Source organism: Tachypleus tridentatus, chromosome 6 (genome assembly GCF_004210375.1).
Source record: "Tachypleus tridentatus isolate NWPU-2018 chromosome 6, ASM421037v1, whole genome shotgun sequence".
Classification (NCBI taxonomy): Eukaryota; Metazoa; Arthropoda; class Merostomata; order Xiphosura; family Limulidae; genus Tachypleus; species Tachypleus tridentatus.
In genome coordinates this window covers 78325823-78341692 of record NC_134830.1, presented here as the reverse complement: position 1 = coordinate 78341692, position 15870 = coordinate 78325823, and the positions used below count along the sequence as shown (strand labels likewise).

General features: G+C 34.6%; 1 protein-coding gene across 3 annotated transcripts in view; it reads right to left on the bottom strand.

The window, feature by feature from the left end:
• The window catches only part of LOC143252868 (uncharacterized), a 124666-nt gene that overhangs the window by 63100 nt on the left and 45696 nt on the right, over positions 1–15870 (bottom strand). Inside the window, exon 1 of one of the 3 annotated variants that reach the window (XM_076505660.1) lies at positions 14622–14657. The exons of the other annotated variants lie outside the window; for them this stretch is intronic. Coding sequence (XP_076361775.1) covers positions 14622–14642 — 21 coding nt within the window. The 5' untranslated portion in view covers positions 14643–14657. Of the gene's footprint in view, positions 1–14621; positions 14658–15870 lie in introns of those variants that run through there. 3 annotated transcript variants of the gene reach the window in all.

Sequence of the window (15870 nt, the reverse complement as noted above, 5' to 3'; positions counted from 1 at the left end):
ATACGAATTTAACTGGAAAAGGATTATTAATCAGCACTTATTCAATTACTGATGATACAGAACTATATTTGAACTGTTTGTACTTATTATTATAGCTATTTCCCATATTTTTAAAAAATATTTTTTATCACGAAGATATTTACATATGTATAAATTAGAGCTGTTATTTTATATTGTAATTAAAACCCAGGCAGGTATGTCACCTTAAGCTATAACATTTAATACATAATAATAAAGGTTACAATGACATTAGCACGAACACAAATTTACATTACTTACACTTATGTGTAAAAATTGTATTACATTCTGCTGTTTGTTGAATCGAATAAACTAAAGTTCGCAATTGGCAAAAAACTAAGGTTATGAGAATTACCTTTATACGATGGTAAAAGAACTCATCGTCTCTTTGTTAGAAGACCATATAACATTAAGATAGGTCATTTTGAACGCCATAATAACGTTATGTATTATAAACTAGTAGTTAATGTTCGATTGTTGGTGACTATACCCCTATTAATATTTTCACACGTCAGCAAAATACTATGGTAGCAGATGAGAAAGCTCGACCCATATATAATAGCTCATATTGGCATGCTTGCTTATGTTGGCCAGGGAAGACTGAAAATTTCTGAACCAATTTCTGATGTAATGGATTTACTATTATATAATAATTTTGATATCGATGTTTGTTTAGTTAAGTATATATTTAGAAATGCATATAACTTGTGCTGTTAAATGTGTATTGCGAAATTCCTGCCTATTCCCTAAATTTATAAAAGTTTCTCGTGTGGAAGCTATAAGAATCAACAATGTATATTTTACGAACGCACTAGCATATTGTCAGGCAAAGTAAAATTTCCAGAACCTTGCCTTATCGTTCATAAACCAACGCTCTATGTAATCAGTATATATTGTTGGTTTCCTACAGTTGGTATACTATAAATCTCGGAAGCTATAATTGTGATTAATACCTACTAATCGGGAAACTACAAATATCTGTCTACAAGCGTTTTTAGATTTTGAACGTTACAAATCACTTAACTTCAGCGGATTCACATTGGCCATTAGTATTGTTATGAAGACATTACACAACTTTAGCTATGAAAAACTCGCGTGTGATCAAAGATGAATGCAGATCTAGCTAGCTCCATCTTAAATGAATTGCACCTATATCAACTCAGAATTAATCTGCTCATCGTTAACCCTCGATAAGAGGTCAAGGGAGTTTCACACCAGAAAGAAGTCTTAATGTTATTTGTAAGTTTGTAAACAATTTGTGTGTAAAGCATTACTTTTATTAATTACACTGCACAACGTTCTTGAAAAGTTTTGCTTCATGAAAAGTTTTTGCTGATTGTGACAGGTACCTGGTGGGTATGCACAAATATAGATTTGGTTTTGCTTCATCACGTATTAACTCTGAGAAATAGACAGTTAACTGTTTACCGGCAATAACGTATTTAATTGCGTTTATGTTTCTAATACGCTATTAAGTTCAACATAATTACAAATGTTTTGCTCTTGATTTTCATTTGTATTCAATGTCCGGTGCATCACGTTGCAGTGTCCAACAGTAGTCAGAAAGTATTGACGGATTCCAGTTGCCCTGATATCGTTTTTCCATTGTAGCAAAACTGATGATTTCGATGAAACGGTACGTGATGGGCAAATTTGGATGTGATTTTCGTGATCAGCAGCCAAAAATCTATAAGGATCACCCAACAGTGTTCAAGAAGCAAAAACTTTGTTGTGCAGTGTTATTTATAATAACCGTTATTATAAATTGTATTATTGTTGTATATTAAAATATATTTGTATTAAGAAAGAAAACTGCATGCATTAATCCTGTTAGCAAAAATAAATTTGATACATCTCAACATTTAATTAATTTCTAAATTAAAATTAAACTCAGTTTTAGGCTATTTGAAATCGTAATAGGTAATCTAATAAATTCGCAGTTGGTACGAGATAAATCATAATACTTAACATAATAAACTGGAAGCTCCTCAGAGATTAATTATAATAAGTAACACTGATAACATTAACATCGTGAATTCTTAAATAGTGACTTTATTCGTTATAGCAGAAATGAAAGGACTTCGTCAGCAATATTTTGAATTGTACTGAATATTTATTCGCCCTCCTAAAAATAGTATATTTAGCTCAAAAGCATAATCTGCGAGATATTGTTCTATAACATTTAGTTTTTATAGCTAATCTATAATCTGTGCCAGCCTTAGCCGCTAAAGGGCCCTAAGCAAGAGACAAAGTGTGGCCCCCTCATCGTGTTCGGCAATATATATACTCTTCAAAAAAATAAACGCAAAAGGGATATTTTTGTTATTTTAAAAAGAAATATATGTAATAACGTTACAAGCTCAGAGTGTGTGATGTTACACGTGTTAAGGCAGTGATTGTCAGATCAAAATGACAATAAAAGTTGTGCACTTTGAAAACGGAGGAAAACATCGGATTTTTCGCCAAAACGCATTCGTGTCCAATAAATTTGTTTGAGAGATCTGCATGTTCTGCAAGTGCAACATGTACAAAATCCCTATAAAAGTGACGGGTTCTCGGTTTCCATAGCTCAGTGTTAAGCCACCGACACGCAATACAGTTACGCCAAGACTGACTGAAGCACAACGCAACAACGCCATTGGTCGCTTGGAAGCAGGCGAATCTCGATCAGATGTTGCCAGAGCTGTGAATGTCCACCCAAGCACCATCACAAGGCTATGGAATCGCCACCAACAACATGGATCAACTTGTGACCGTTCACGATCTGACAGACCTCGTGTGACCACGCTCGCACAAGATCGCTACATCCGGTTACGTCACCTTCGAGATAGAACCACCACTGCAACGTCTACTGCCTCAACCATACCAGGGCTGCGTAGGATTTCCGATCAGACCGTACACAACCGTCGACGAGATTCTTAGGCCCCATGTGCAACCCATCATGGTGAACGTCAACGACATTTTTCAACAGGACAACTCCCGTCCTCACACAGCCCGACTCACCACTGTCTTCTTGAGACACCACAACATCAACGTTCTTCCCTGGCCTTCCAGATCACCAGATTTAAACCCCATCGAACACCTTTGGGACGAGTTGGACCGACGTCTGCGACGGCGACAACCTCAACCGCAGACTCTACCTCAGCTTGCAGCAGCTTTGCAGGCTGAGTGGACAGCCATTCCACAGGATGTGGTTTGTCATCTCATCGCTTCCATGGGCAGGAGATGCCAAGAATTTATTGATGCTCACGGGGGCATACTCGTTATTGACGTTGAGTGACGTTAAACTTCACCTAGTGAGCGTGGACTTCGCCTTTACAGACTTTGGATGTTCAGCAGTGAATGTGCAAAGTTTCACACATGTCATACTGAACTACCCGGAATAAACTTGTTAACAATATGTCTCAAATTTTGCCTTTTGCGTTTCTTTTTTTGAAGAGTATATATAAGTAAAAAATAATGAAATTAAAAATATTTAAATGATTAGTAAAAAACAAACACACTGAGACGCTGCTTATATATTACAGGGCCGTAGAAGGCGGTTAGGCCAGTCAATCCATGACCTGACCCTTTTTTTCACGCGTAGCTACAACTTATGTATTTAAACTCCCTTCTTTTAATTCAATGCATCCACTATGTCTGGAGTAATTATAGTTCAAAATGGCTCAAGATTCAATCTCATAATATTAAATTTTCAAACATTTTCAGGTGACGTGTTCCCAGATCACCGTGGAAACGGCATGCTTTTCACAGAGGTAGTTTACTTGTCACTTTTTTTCAAATATGCTGGTACTGTATGTGTGTGCATTAACTAAGGGAAGACGTTTGTGTTTGTTGGTTTACTCTCTTAATATTGCATAGAGCTACTCAACGGTTATATACATTAGCCGTTCCAAATTTTGAAGTGACAAAAGCAAGGCGCTAGCTAGTCAATACACTCATGGGCTACTCTTTATAAACGAAAAGTAAGTTTGACTGTTAAATTAAGACGTTCCAAAAACTGAAATATGAGCATGTTCGGAGATATTTCTAGATCCTGCGAACTGCCAATTGCAAGTCAAGCGCCTCAACAAGTTATATTACTCGATATAAATTTAAAAGCCGGTCAATAAACTAAGTTAGTTGAATTAAATATCTCAAACCGTATGCAGTCTCGTGTACCCTCTTCTATGGAATAATTTGATAGGTTGCCTTTAAAAATCTTATAATCATATATTTACAAATAATTCATTAACTAAATCAGTTTTTACCTAACTGCTGAAGTTGTTGCGTAAAGTAATAATTTTAAACTTTTGTTAGACTTTTTGCCATGTTTTGATATTTTAAACATACCATTCTATATTTTTATATTATTATTATTTTGAAATAAGTTAACAGTTTTCATTTTATTAAGAGTCTACGATTGCCCATCTGCAAACGTGAAGTGAGTCACCTATTTAGTATGTAAGAATCTAGGGGCCTGTTTTTTATTAGTTTGTTGGGCACCGAATAATTAGTTTTGCTTTATTGTAAATGCAACGATCACATAGAAAAAATGATTTCTTGGAATCCTCGATTGCTCAGCTATTTTAGATGATAATGCCTGTCAAGTCAGTAAGGGTATAGTTTTGAGTTTGAAAGCATTCGGCTACATCTAACTGGCAGGAACTGGTGGAAATACAAGTTTTATTGAGTTAACAAGCCTCGTAAATAAGTTTTCTACTCCTTCAGCGTATTTGTGATACTGTTTTTGTTTATTTAAGGTTATATCTGGACTGGTCTTGTTAATAAGGTTGGATTTGTTTCATTTCTATAAAACTGTGCCAGTTGGTTCGTCACACGTTATCAAATTATAACTTTATATACATACTCATCAATTACTGTAAATCGTCATCACCACTTATTACGAAACTTACCTTGGATCTGATGGTTTACAACATTTGAAATTAAGTAAAATTTGCAATTGTGAAAATTTGTATACAACATTTCACTTGCAACGGATTTACTATTATAAATTTATTTTCATATCGATGTTTTAAGTTAAATTTATATTTAGAAGCATACATGAACTTCGTGATGACGAGAAAACCCACTTGTAGAAAAAATATATATGTAAAAACGACTGGTATGGATTGAGAATTTTTTTTATGTAGAGGAGCGAACAACGTTTCGACCTTCTTAGGTTATCGTAAGGTTCACAAAGAAAGAAAGAGGTAACTGACCGATAGCTGACCACATGTTTGAAGGGGGTTGTGTAATTGAGTGTAGGAATATAGAGGGCGTGCTTAGATGTTTGATTATAGTTATTAATATACGTATAAAGGTGTTCCTTTGTATTGGTTTATATTGGGCCCGAGTTGTTGTATAAATAAAGCTTCTTTAATTTTGCGTTTGTTTAAAACATAAATCGACCTAAAAATCTCCCATACTAGACTATACATTCCTTAGGACTCAGCATATGAAACAAAACAAAAACTCAACATTCGAAGAAACCAAATAATCACAGCCACAACACTATGCTCACCAGATAAAATTAACGAAGAATTAGACAAAATAAAAAAAAAATACTTCAACATCAACAAGTTCCCTCTACAAACCACAGAAAATATTATACACACACACCTAGACAAAAAGCAAAATCAACTAACAAAAGTAAATATATCTCACGAATTAAAAAATCACGAAACCATATACTACTGCATACCATATATTCCCGACATCAGCATAAAAATAACCAACATTTGGCAAAAACTAGTAACAAAATATGACATTCCAGTTAATACCAAATTTATTTTGTATACACAAAACTAAGATCTATACTATGTAAAAACTACACTGACAAACACCACACCAAGATTATTTATAAAATACAATGTGATAACTGCCAGGACTTCTATATTGGAGAAACAAGTATAAAAATGGAAACCAGATTCAAAGAACAAAAAAAAATCAAATAAACACAACATAACCATAAAAAATACCCAAATACTAAATAAAGAAAAAACATAAACAAACGCAAAATTAAGGAAGCTTTACTTATACAACTCAAGCCCAAATTAAACCAATACAAAGGAACACCTTTATACCTATATTAATAACTATAAACAAACATCTAAGCACGCTCTCTATATTCCTACACTCAATTACACAACCCCCTTCAAACATGTGGTCAGCTATCGGTCAGTTACCTCTTTCTTTCTTTATGAACCTGACGGTCACTGAAGAAGGTCAAAACGTTGTTCGCTCCTCTATATAAAAACAATTTCTCAACCCATACCAGTCGCTTTTACATATATACGTAAACTTATACAATTAAATCGATGTCAAACAAACAAATTAAATCGATTTGGCGAAATTCGAGCCTATTCACTTAAGTTGTAAAAGATTCTCGAGCGTAAGAATCAACAATGTGTATTTACGTGAACACTAATGTATCATCAATATTGTTGCCCAGGCTATAAGTCCTAAAAACCTCCTCACACCTATACATGTAAGAAATGCAACGCGCCAAAAAACAGAATATATTATCGGTTTTCTATAGTTGGCATACTATAAATTTCGAATGCTATAACTATGATTAATGCCTCTTAATCGGGAACTTCAGATATGGTTGGTTGGTTGATTTAGTGTTTTATGGCACAAAGCAGCTAGGCTATCTGCGCCAAACATCCAGTTAAAAGTAAATTTAGTTAAATTCATAAAAGGAAATTAAGGTTAAAAAAAAGTTTAAAAGAAAAACATAAATGACACAAAACCAATGCTTACATCTAGCCTACAACGTTAAGAAAAAACTACAGTAATTCAAGTTGTAAAGCACTTTCTGTAGTATAACTGTAATTATCATAACTCGCCAGGAAGACTAACAGGAAAGTACAAAACCACCGTCAGTCACCTGAAGTTGGTCTTTCCAGTCTTGGTTACGAGTTATTTGACGTTATGGCCATTTTCAAAAGGAAAGTAATAAAAACGTTTTAAAAGACGTGCAGCAAAATTATAATAATAACTCGCCAGGATGACTAACGGGTAGTTCAAACGGATAGTTCAAAAAGCAGCGTTAGTCACATGAAGTTGACCTTTCCAGTCCTGGTTTCGAGTTATTTAGTGTTCCGCCAGTTTCTAATTTCAAATCGAACAGGATGAGCTGTGATTTTTAAAAGGGAGCCACATTAAAAAGGTGGAATATATAAATTAAAACCTTAAATGGCATTAAAAAGATTAATGGTCTTTAAAAAACTAAAAAAAAAACATTACCAAGGTCTACAGTGTTACCATCACCAATAACACTGTAAAATATGGCTGATTGTGATCTCAGTGTTACACAAACTACACACTAATGCATCAGTTCCAGGTAACAGAAAACAGAGTTAAAAACTGTGGCCAATGCATAGTCGACTTTGAACAACTTCCTTTTTCCAATTCTTACGGAAGCAAGACGGCCAAAGTCCATTAAAGAGTTTTATCTGGAAAAACTTGTTTTCGCGTTGCTCACTCGAAGTCGACTGTCAGATGGCACAGAGCCGAGCCTTGAATACAGGGCCATAGTCCATGTATGGAATAGGCACAGTGGTGATAGTGCCAGAGCACGTAGATTTAGCTGCCGTGTCTGGAAGCTCCTTCCCGCGAATACCAACGTGGCCTGGTATCCAGAAAATCTGGACAGAAGTAGATATTAATGAGAAATGGGCTAGTCGGTTTTGAATATCAGCTAGAACAGGGTGTAAACCAACGTGAAGCGATTCCAGGGCCAGTAAAGAACTAAGCGAGTCAGTATAAATAGTGCAGATTGAGTACTGCTTAGCTTCTATGTGATTCAGGGCAAGAGAAATGGCACAGAGTTCAGCAGTGATCACAGAAGCTGCAGAGGGGATTCTGTGCCCAACCACCAAACCACAACAAACCATGGCAAAGCCCACACAGTCACCTTATTTTGAACCGTCTGTATAAATAGGAATGGAAGGATGGTTCAAAAGCTGTTCAGCAAATAACAGACAGTATTTCCAATCAGGAGTGTCTGCTTTTCTCAGATGGCTTAAAGATAGGTCACAATTGGGAACTGTAAGAAGCCATGGTGGGATGGGCTGACCAGTGGATACAGCAAAGTTATCCAAAGACAGATCCAGTTCATCCAACTGTGTCTGGATACGAAGGCCAAAAGGAGCAATGGCAGACTGTCTGTTCTGAAAAAGTATGGCCCACTGAGCAAGGAAAACTCAACCCCAAGTGAGATGCTTTGATAGGGAACAACGTTTTGCAGCATATAATAAAGACAGTTGCAAACAGCAGAGATGCAAAGAAGGTTCATGAGACTATGTATAAGCTCTGAACTAAGGAAGTGCAGAAAGCCCCAATGCAGAGCTGAAGTCCTTCATGATGAATAGGGTTTAGCATCTTTAAGGCTGATGGTCTGGCAGAGCCATAGACCAGTGATCCATAGTCGAGTTTTGATCAAATAAGAGCACGATATATCTTTAGCACAGAACATCGTTGTCGGCAAATGTGCATGCAAACGGTTTTAGAGAGAGAGAAATTAAAGCCGTTTGCCGTGGTCCACTTCAGTACTCGATCAGGGGCAGTCTGTAGCTGCTCCTCAACATATCTCATGTTTGACAACTGGCATGAGATGTGAAAGTCATCGACATAGAGCCCATTTGCAACAGTGAGAGTTATGGTATTAACCTTTATATTGAAAAGTGTAACACACAAAACACAGCCCTGAGGGGATCTGAGTTCCTGCAAAAATGAACGGGAGAGTGTCTAACCCACACAAACTTGGAATCTCCTGTCCAATAAAAAATGTTAATAAATATGGGCAAATGGCCACATAACCCATATACATGGAGGTCTCGCAAAATGCCACACCTCCACCTTGTATCATAAGCCTTCTCAATGTCAAAGAATATTGATACAAGATGCTATTGTTTGAGAAAGGCTTCTCTGATTGACGTTTCAGGTGGTCCATGGTGTTGGAACCCACACTAGGAAGGTGCGAGAAAAGGTTGTTTAATTCGAGGAACCAAACAAGACGAGCATTAACCATCCTCTTTAAGGTCTTACAGAGACAGCTCGTCAAAGCAATTGGACGGTATTTTGAAGGAACCTTGGGAACCTTTACAGGCTTGCAGAAAGGCATGACAATAGCCTGACGCCAGGCATCAGGAAAACATTCTCCTGCCAGATCTGGTTAAAAACAACCAGAAGGATAGCAAGAGAAGCAGGAGATAGATGGTGCAGCATCTCTTAGTGTACATCATCAGATCCAACTGATGTACTGCCAGACTGATGAAGAGCCAGTTTGAGTTCCACTAGTGTAAAAGGACAATTATAGTCATAGAGACAATCAGCTCGAAAGGAAAGAGGTGATTGCTCTGCCCAAGTCTTTATGGTTAACAAGGTGGAAGAAGAAGCAGAAGTGCTAGATACCCAGCAAAAACTTTCACCTAGAGTACTGGCGATTCTCTGGGTATCAGCTACTTCCTGGCCATCAGAGAGCAAGATCGAGAAGGAGACAGAATTATACTGCCCACTGACCTTTCGAATCTTATCCCATATGACTTTGGAAATGGTGGTAGAAGATATGCCTGTTATGAACTTAATCCAAGATTCCTTCTGGCTTTGACGTTTTACCCACCAAGCATGTGCACAGGCCCGCTGGAAAGTGATGCAGTTCGAGAGTGTGGGATATCTACTGAAAGTATCCCAGGCCAATTTTTGAGTATACATATGTATATGTATATCGTATATGTATGAATCAGTGTTGTACTTTAAGTCTTGCACAAATTAAAATGAACATTCTATTCAAACTTTGTTTCAGGTTTGTTTTGTAGGATAAATGTTGTCAAGTTGTAATTAGTATTAGTACATTTAAAACACTGATCCTTTTCTAAAGGAGTAGGTAGGTTAGTGTCTGAATAATATACTTGAGGTTATAGTACTAGATAATACAAGTTTATTGACTTTTATTTTTTATTGTTTATTGGTCTTCTGTATAACAAAGGTTTATTTTTAAACACCAACAACTTATGGTTTACTTTCAAATCATAAATGCTGATTCTAAGATTGGTCAATAATATAAGCTAACACGTAACACAAGAAACTTTTAGGTGACAAAAGATCTAGCTTTTACTTCACATCAAATTTCACTTATTTTAAGTATTGATAATGTATTTAGTAGGTTATCTGATTTTCATCTCAAAGATTATTCAGAGATGCATGAAAAGCGAAAGCTTAGTTCCTAACTTCTGAACAATCTATATACATAATGTATTATTAGTTTTATGTATAATACGTATTAATAATGAATTCACTACGTAATCTAATTTTCACATTTCTCATAAATTATTCCCATGAGATACATACAGTATGAAAAGCAAAAGCTTAGTTCTTAAATTCTTTACAATCTATATAAATAATACGCTTGGCTTGCGTTTTTCTATCTAGAACTTGCCTTGCTAGTTTCTCAAACCAACGCTACAAATTTCGTATCGTTAGAAAGACATTTTTTGTCTGAGAGTGTACGGGTTACATGTTGTTTTTTTCAATTCAGAATTACCGTGCCTGTTGTCTCCTTGGTCAAACTTTTCAACGCATGGGAGTACATGTTACAGATAGCACAGTGTCGTGATGACTGGCTTGATTCCAACTTTAGTTTTTTTTTTATTTGCAAGTATTTCACACAAACAACACTTAATCTAAACAAAAATAACAATACACTAAATACACTTTTTATGGCATTTCTCGATTTAATTAATTAGGTTTACAGTTTAAAATACACGTGCGCAATTGGTCCAAAACCAAATACTTATCACCTTGTGAATGCGTATTCAAACACTTCTGCATAATCAGATAAATTTATATTCATTACAACTTTATATTTACTTTACAATAATTTTGTTTCGATTCGTTTCATGGAAAAATATAACAACCTTTTAGCTACCTTTTATTTATAGTGGGTTTATTCTTTGCTCTTGTTTTTTTTTGTGTGTGTGTGTGAATTTACTTGTTTCAATTCTAAAAGTGTCGTACACTAATCGTTCTTAACTATTTCTTACTGTCACACCATTATAAAAAAAAAAATTACATTATTGTTCAGGTGTAATTTTATTAAAGTCAGGAGTACGCAATTTTGTTTGTTTTACCGCGTAATATATATTAAATAGACCAGGATTTATCATCTAACACAATGACAAGAAAGTTTGGTATAAATGACGCAACTGAAAATGATAGAATAAAGAAAATTCAAGCAAAGGTACGAAGACAAGTCTTCTATTATAACAACACTCAGTTTTGTCTTGATAATGCACGCGCACTTCATTTCAAGGAGCGTAAACAAGATGGGGAGGGGATGTAAATACATTTTATAAACATTTTGTACAACATTTTAAAAGCTTATCAAACTTTTTAAAGAGGGTATAACGCTAAGTCGTATATAAACGTAAGTTTATTTATTGACAGTAGTAAGTAGGGTAAAATTTAGACTTTACTAAACAAAAAACAAGTTATTTTTAATTTATACCTTTACCGAATTTAGACCATACTTAGCAAAGGCTTAAATAAAGTTAGGCTTAAGACAAATGGAATTAGTTTTCGGGATTTATAAAAGTGTTTAAAGAAGTACTACTGCGCAATAAAGATACTAATTTGACTGCAAGTGTTTAGCCGGCCTCAGATAATTATTTAATACAAGCTGAGTTTAACTTCAAAATTTATGATGTATATAGTTCTATACAATATTTACTGTGGGCCGCGTAAAAAAAAAAAAAAAAAAAAAGTTAAATAAGTATATCATTTGACTTGCATGGTACATGACGATTTACAAGTGACAGTTTTGCTTTGGTGTGTTATGTATCATAATAAATCAGAGCCCTGTCCGTCTAAGATAAATTATAATATATCTGAGGAGAAGTCTTCTCCAAATGCAGTGATGATGCTACGTCAACTTCGTTTAGTAAGTTAAAACACTAGAAACAACACAGTAGACCATCTTTAAATCTGCTGTCATCAAAAACACACAAATACATGTTATTACATGTAATTTCCTTTGTTTACTTGTTTGAAATATCAACCTAAAAATATTTTTGTGTGGATAAATATCTTGTTTTGTAAGATTGTGTCATCCTGCAATTTTGGAACAATTAGGAAACAAGATATCATTTATTGTATTTTACTATATTTTATTGCATTCAGCATTAAACAAAAGGGTTTCTTAGGCGAACTGAAATTTCTAAAATCTTGCTCGCCTAAAAGTTTATACACAGATGCGTCAGCAGTGGTATATTTATTGTCAGTTTGTTGGTATATTATAAACCTTAGAAGTTGTAACTGTAATTAACAAATTGCAGATATTTGACCTGGAAAGTTTATAGACTTTGAACATTAAAAACTGCTTAACTTTAGTGAATTAACATAAACGTTAGTATTACTACAAAGACATTGTAAGCTTCGGCTGCAAAAAAGTTGCATGTGATCAGCAGAGAGCTAGCTAGATTCCCCTTAAGTGAATGTCAACTTAGAATTAATTCACCTGTCCTCGATAAGTTAAAAGGAAGTTACGGTTTGGATAGAAAACTTAGTGTTGCATTTGGAGGAGACTTCTCCTCAGATAACTCAATTGAAATAGAGATATAGAGAAGCCTTAGGGTGTAAATGACAGATTATCAGTACAAACAGCCCACTTTTCCTTTTGGTCATGGTTGCAAGCTCAATGTACATTGCACAGCTAGAAGGTGCAAGGATTGATAACTAATATCTTATCATTCATGTAGATGTGGATACTTTCACTCGACAAAGCATACTTGGCTTTGCACCCTTCAATACTACTATTTTACACATACTGGGTTGGTAAATTCTTATAAATCTGTCTTATGTTCAAATCTGTTTCACAAGCCATAAGTGATGTATCGTCCACTGGAATGGAATTTTAACATTGTGTGATTTCAGGCTTTCCACTGAGCTCATATATGGTTTTACTTAGGAAGTGCAGTAACATAACACAATATTAAAGGACAAGAAGGGACCTTTCAGTCCATCTGAGCTATCCTTTCCACTAAATTAAAATAAACACTAATCAACTCAAAACCAACTCTTGCCATTCAGATATTTATCAAGCTTTTCTTTAACTCTTATGATGAAATAAGTGGATATAATTGCTTTGACATTTATAACCATGATGTGACAAGCACATTTAACCCATATTTCCATTGTGACATGCAGATTTACATCATGACTTCAAAGACTAGAAATGATCAAATTCCTAATTTCATATTTTGGTGAGTAACTGATAAATCTTAAGGCAATCTGTTGAAGAGACAAGTGACTCTCTTAACAAATATAGCTAGTCTTACCATTATACATATATATATATAAAAATTAGGCATCAACACCATCAATACCCTCAGTAAATTTAAATACCTCAATCAGTTCCCCACTAACTAAGAGCAAAACTATTTCAGAGATTGTAACCTATTCTCATGTTAATATTTCCATCCCAGGTATCATCCTACAAGTCCTAGTCCTCCTCTGAAACATTTCCAATAATTCAATATCATTTCTAAAATAAGGAGCCCAACAATGAAACCAGTACTCCAAATACAGTCTACCCAATGATCTGTAGAATGACATTATAACTTATTTAGACTTGTATTCAATATTTCTGTACATACAACCTAAAATCATTTTTACCCTGCCTTTTTTGGATAGTTTAAGAAACTGATAAGCCAGAATACCAAGATATTTTTCTACCATAGTACTGTTATGGTTATTCCCATCACAGTTACACATACTGTGATATCCAAATGCATTACCTTGCATATATTATAATTAAGAGTCATCTAGCATTTATTTATTCAACCCTTTTGTAAAGCAGTAGAATCCTCTGTTCAACCAGAAACACCCAAAATGTAATGTCATCAGAAAAGATAAATAATCTATTGGCCACTCCATCTATGTACTTAATGTAAATCAAGAAGAACAAAGGTCCTAATAATGATCCCCAAGATACACCTCTCATGGCATTAATTCACTTTGGCACTCTCTATCAAATGAGTCAACCTATCCTTCAAACTAACAGAAATAAAATTTTTAACAAGCCTTATATTTCACATTTTGTCAAATGCTTTCAGAAAATTCACTACACCAAATACACACCTATACCCTTATCTACTTAAGTAGTAACTTCTTCAAAGAATGTTAAAAGATTAATTAGGAATGATTTTCCTTTAGTGAAACCACACTGATTATCCAACAAAACTTTACACTTTGTTAAAGGATTATACAAAGCAACTTTTATGAGAATTTCAAAACTCTTCCCACCATAAGTGTAAGACTAATAGACATATACTTACTGAGACAATTTTTATCCCCTCTTGAAAAGAGAAGTAGCATTAGAGGAATTTTAATCAATATTCAACAACTTACAACTAATAGTAGCAAATATGTCAAATATCCAAACCTTAACCTCTTTTAAAACCTTTTGGTAAATATTATCTGTCCAAGAACTTTATCATTCTTTAAATTTGTGTTAATAATAAGCTCAGACTTAATGTGATCAACTTATTTCCATCTGACTATAAAGGATAGTGAATATTGCTTAAATCTTCATTTGTAACAGCTGAAAAAAGTAAACATACTTTAACCATCAAGATTCTCATTCCAACTGTATAGGGTTTTTTAAAATATTATTTTGACTGTTTTGATAGCATCAGGATATAGGCTAGCTTATTCACCAAGTAACTAAATGATGAACAGTGAGGTATCCTAAACAGAATTTTCAACATGGTCTCAAGCTGTTCTGATTTTTCACTTGAATGACTTCTCCATTCTGTTATGTCTGAGTTAGTCAAAGGCATCAGTGGCAGCATCTGTGGATAAAGTGAGAGCCATCAAAATCTATGAAATGGAGCAGGAGGGTAACACATTTTCAGACCTGAGCTCCTATAGACACGAGCTGCTTTATCTGACCAAAATTACCAACCAACACATCACAGGATACTTCTTCCTGGATAATCTCATTCAGAAGAGCAACAGGGTTTGCATGCTTTAATTTAAAATTAAAACAAGAAGGAACAAAAGAAATTAAGTATTATTTACAGTGTAAGTTACTGAACTAGAAGATATCTTCAAATGACACCTGAACTCTAGCTTGATCTTGCATATTCCTAGTTATAGCACTAAAATGTTTACCATTTCATTGTTATTATGGTAATATTAATGTCTAATTACAATTTAATTGGACAGTGTGAATAACAGCCTGGAAATAAGTAACAAAAAATGGGATTCAATAGCAGTTGACATAAGGTACCTTTATGCATATAAAGAGCCAAAACACAATGAATAAAACAAAACTGAATATTAGAAATTATAATCTTTGACAATTTGAAATGAAAACTTTTCAAATGAAATAAAATATGGAATAAATACTGTACGGTGTATATCAGGGGTTGGTGTGCAAACTTGTTTATGGGAACAGCTACCTGATAGTTTTGAGGAGAAGAATGAAGTATGATAAAGATGTCTTCCATCACTCTTCCTTTTCCCATTAGTGCAAGACAATATCATGAAGACAACACAATGGAAAAGAAATGAGATACAGTGTAATATGTGGACCAATCTGGATGACTTGGAGACTGCCAACAATTTGCTCTCCCTCACAAAGCCAAATGTATAATAAAACTGTCATCTATGAAACCAACTCAGCCAAATTAGCACGACATGTCAATAAAAGCAAAAAACCATGTAAACAACTGATCAATCCCTTTTAAAGGATTCTTTGGAGGAAGTTAACAGCATTAACTACTTAGGCAACATCATCAAGAAGGGAGCAAAGAAACAGAAGTCAGCTAACTCAGAGTAACCTATTAGATTTCAAGAAATCTCTGG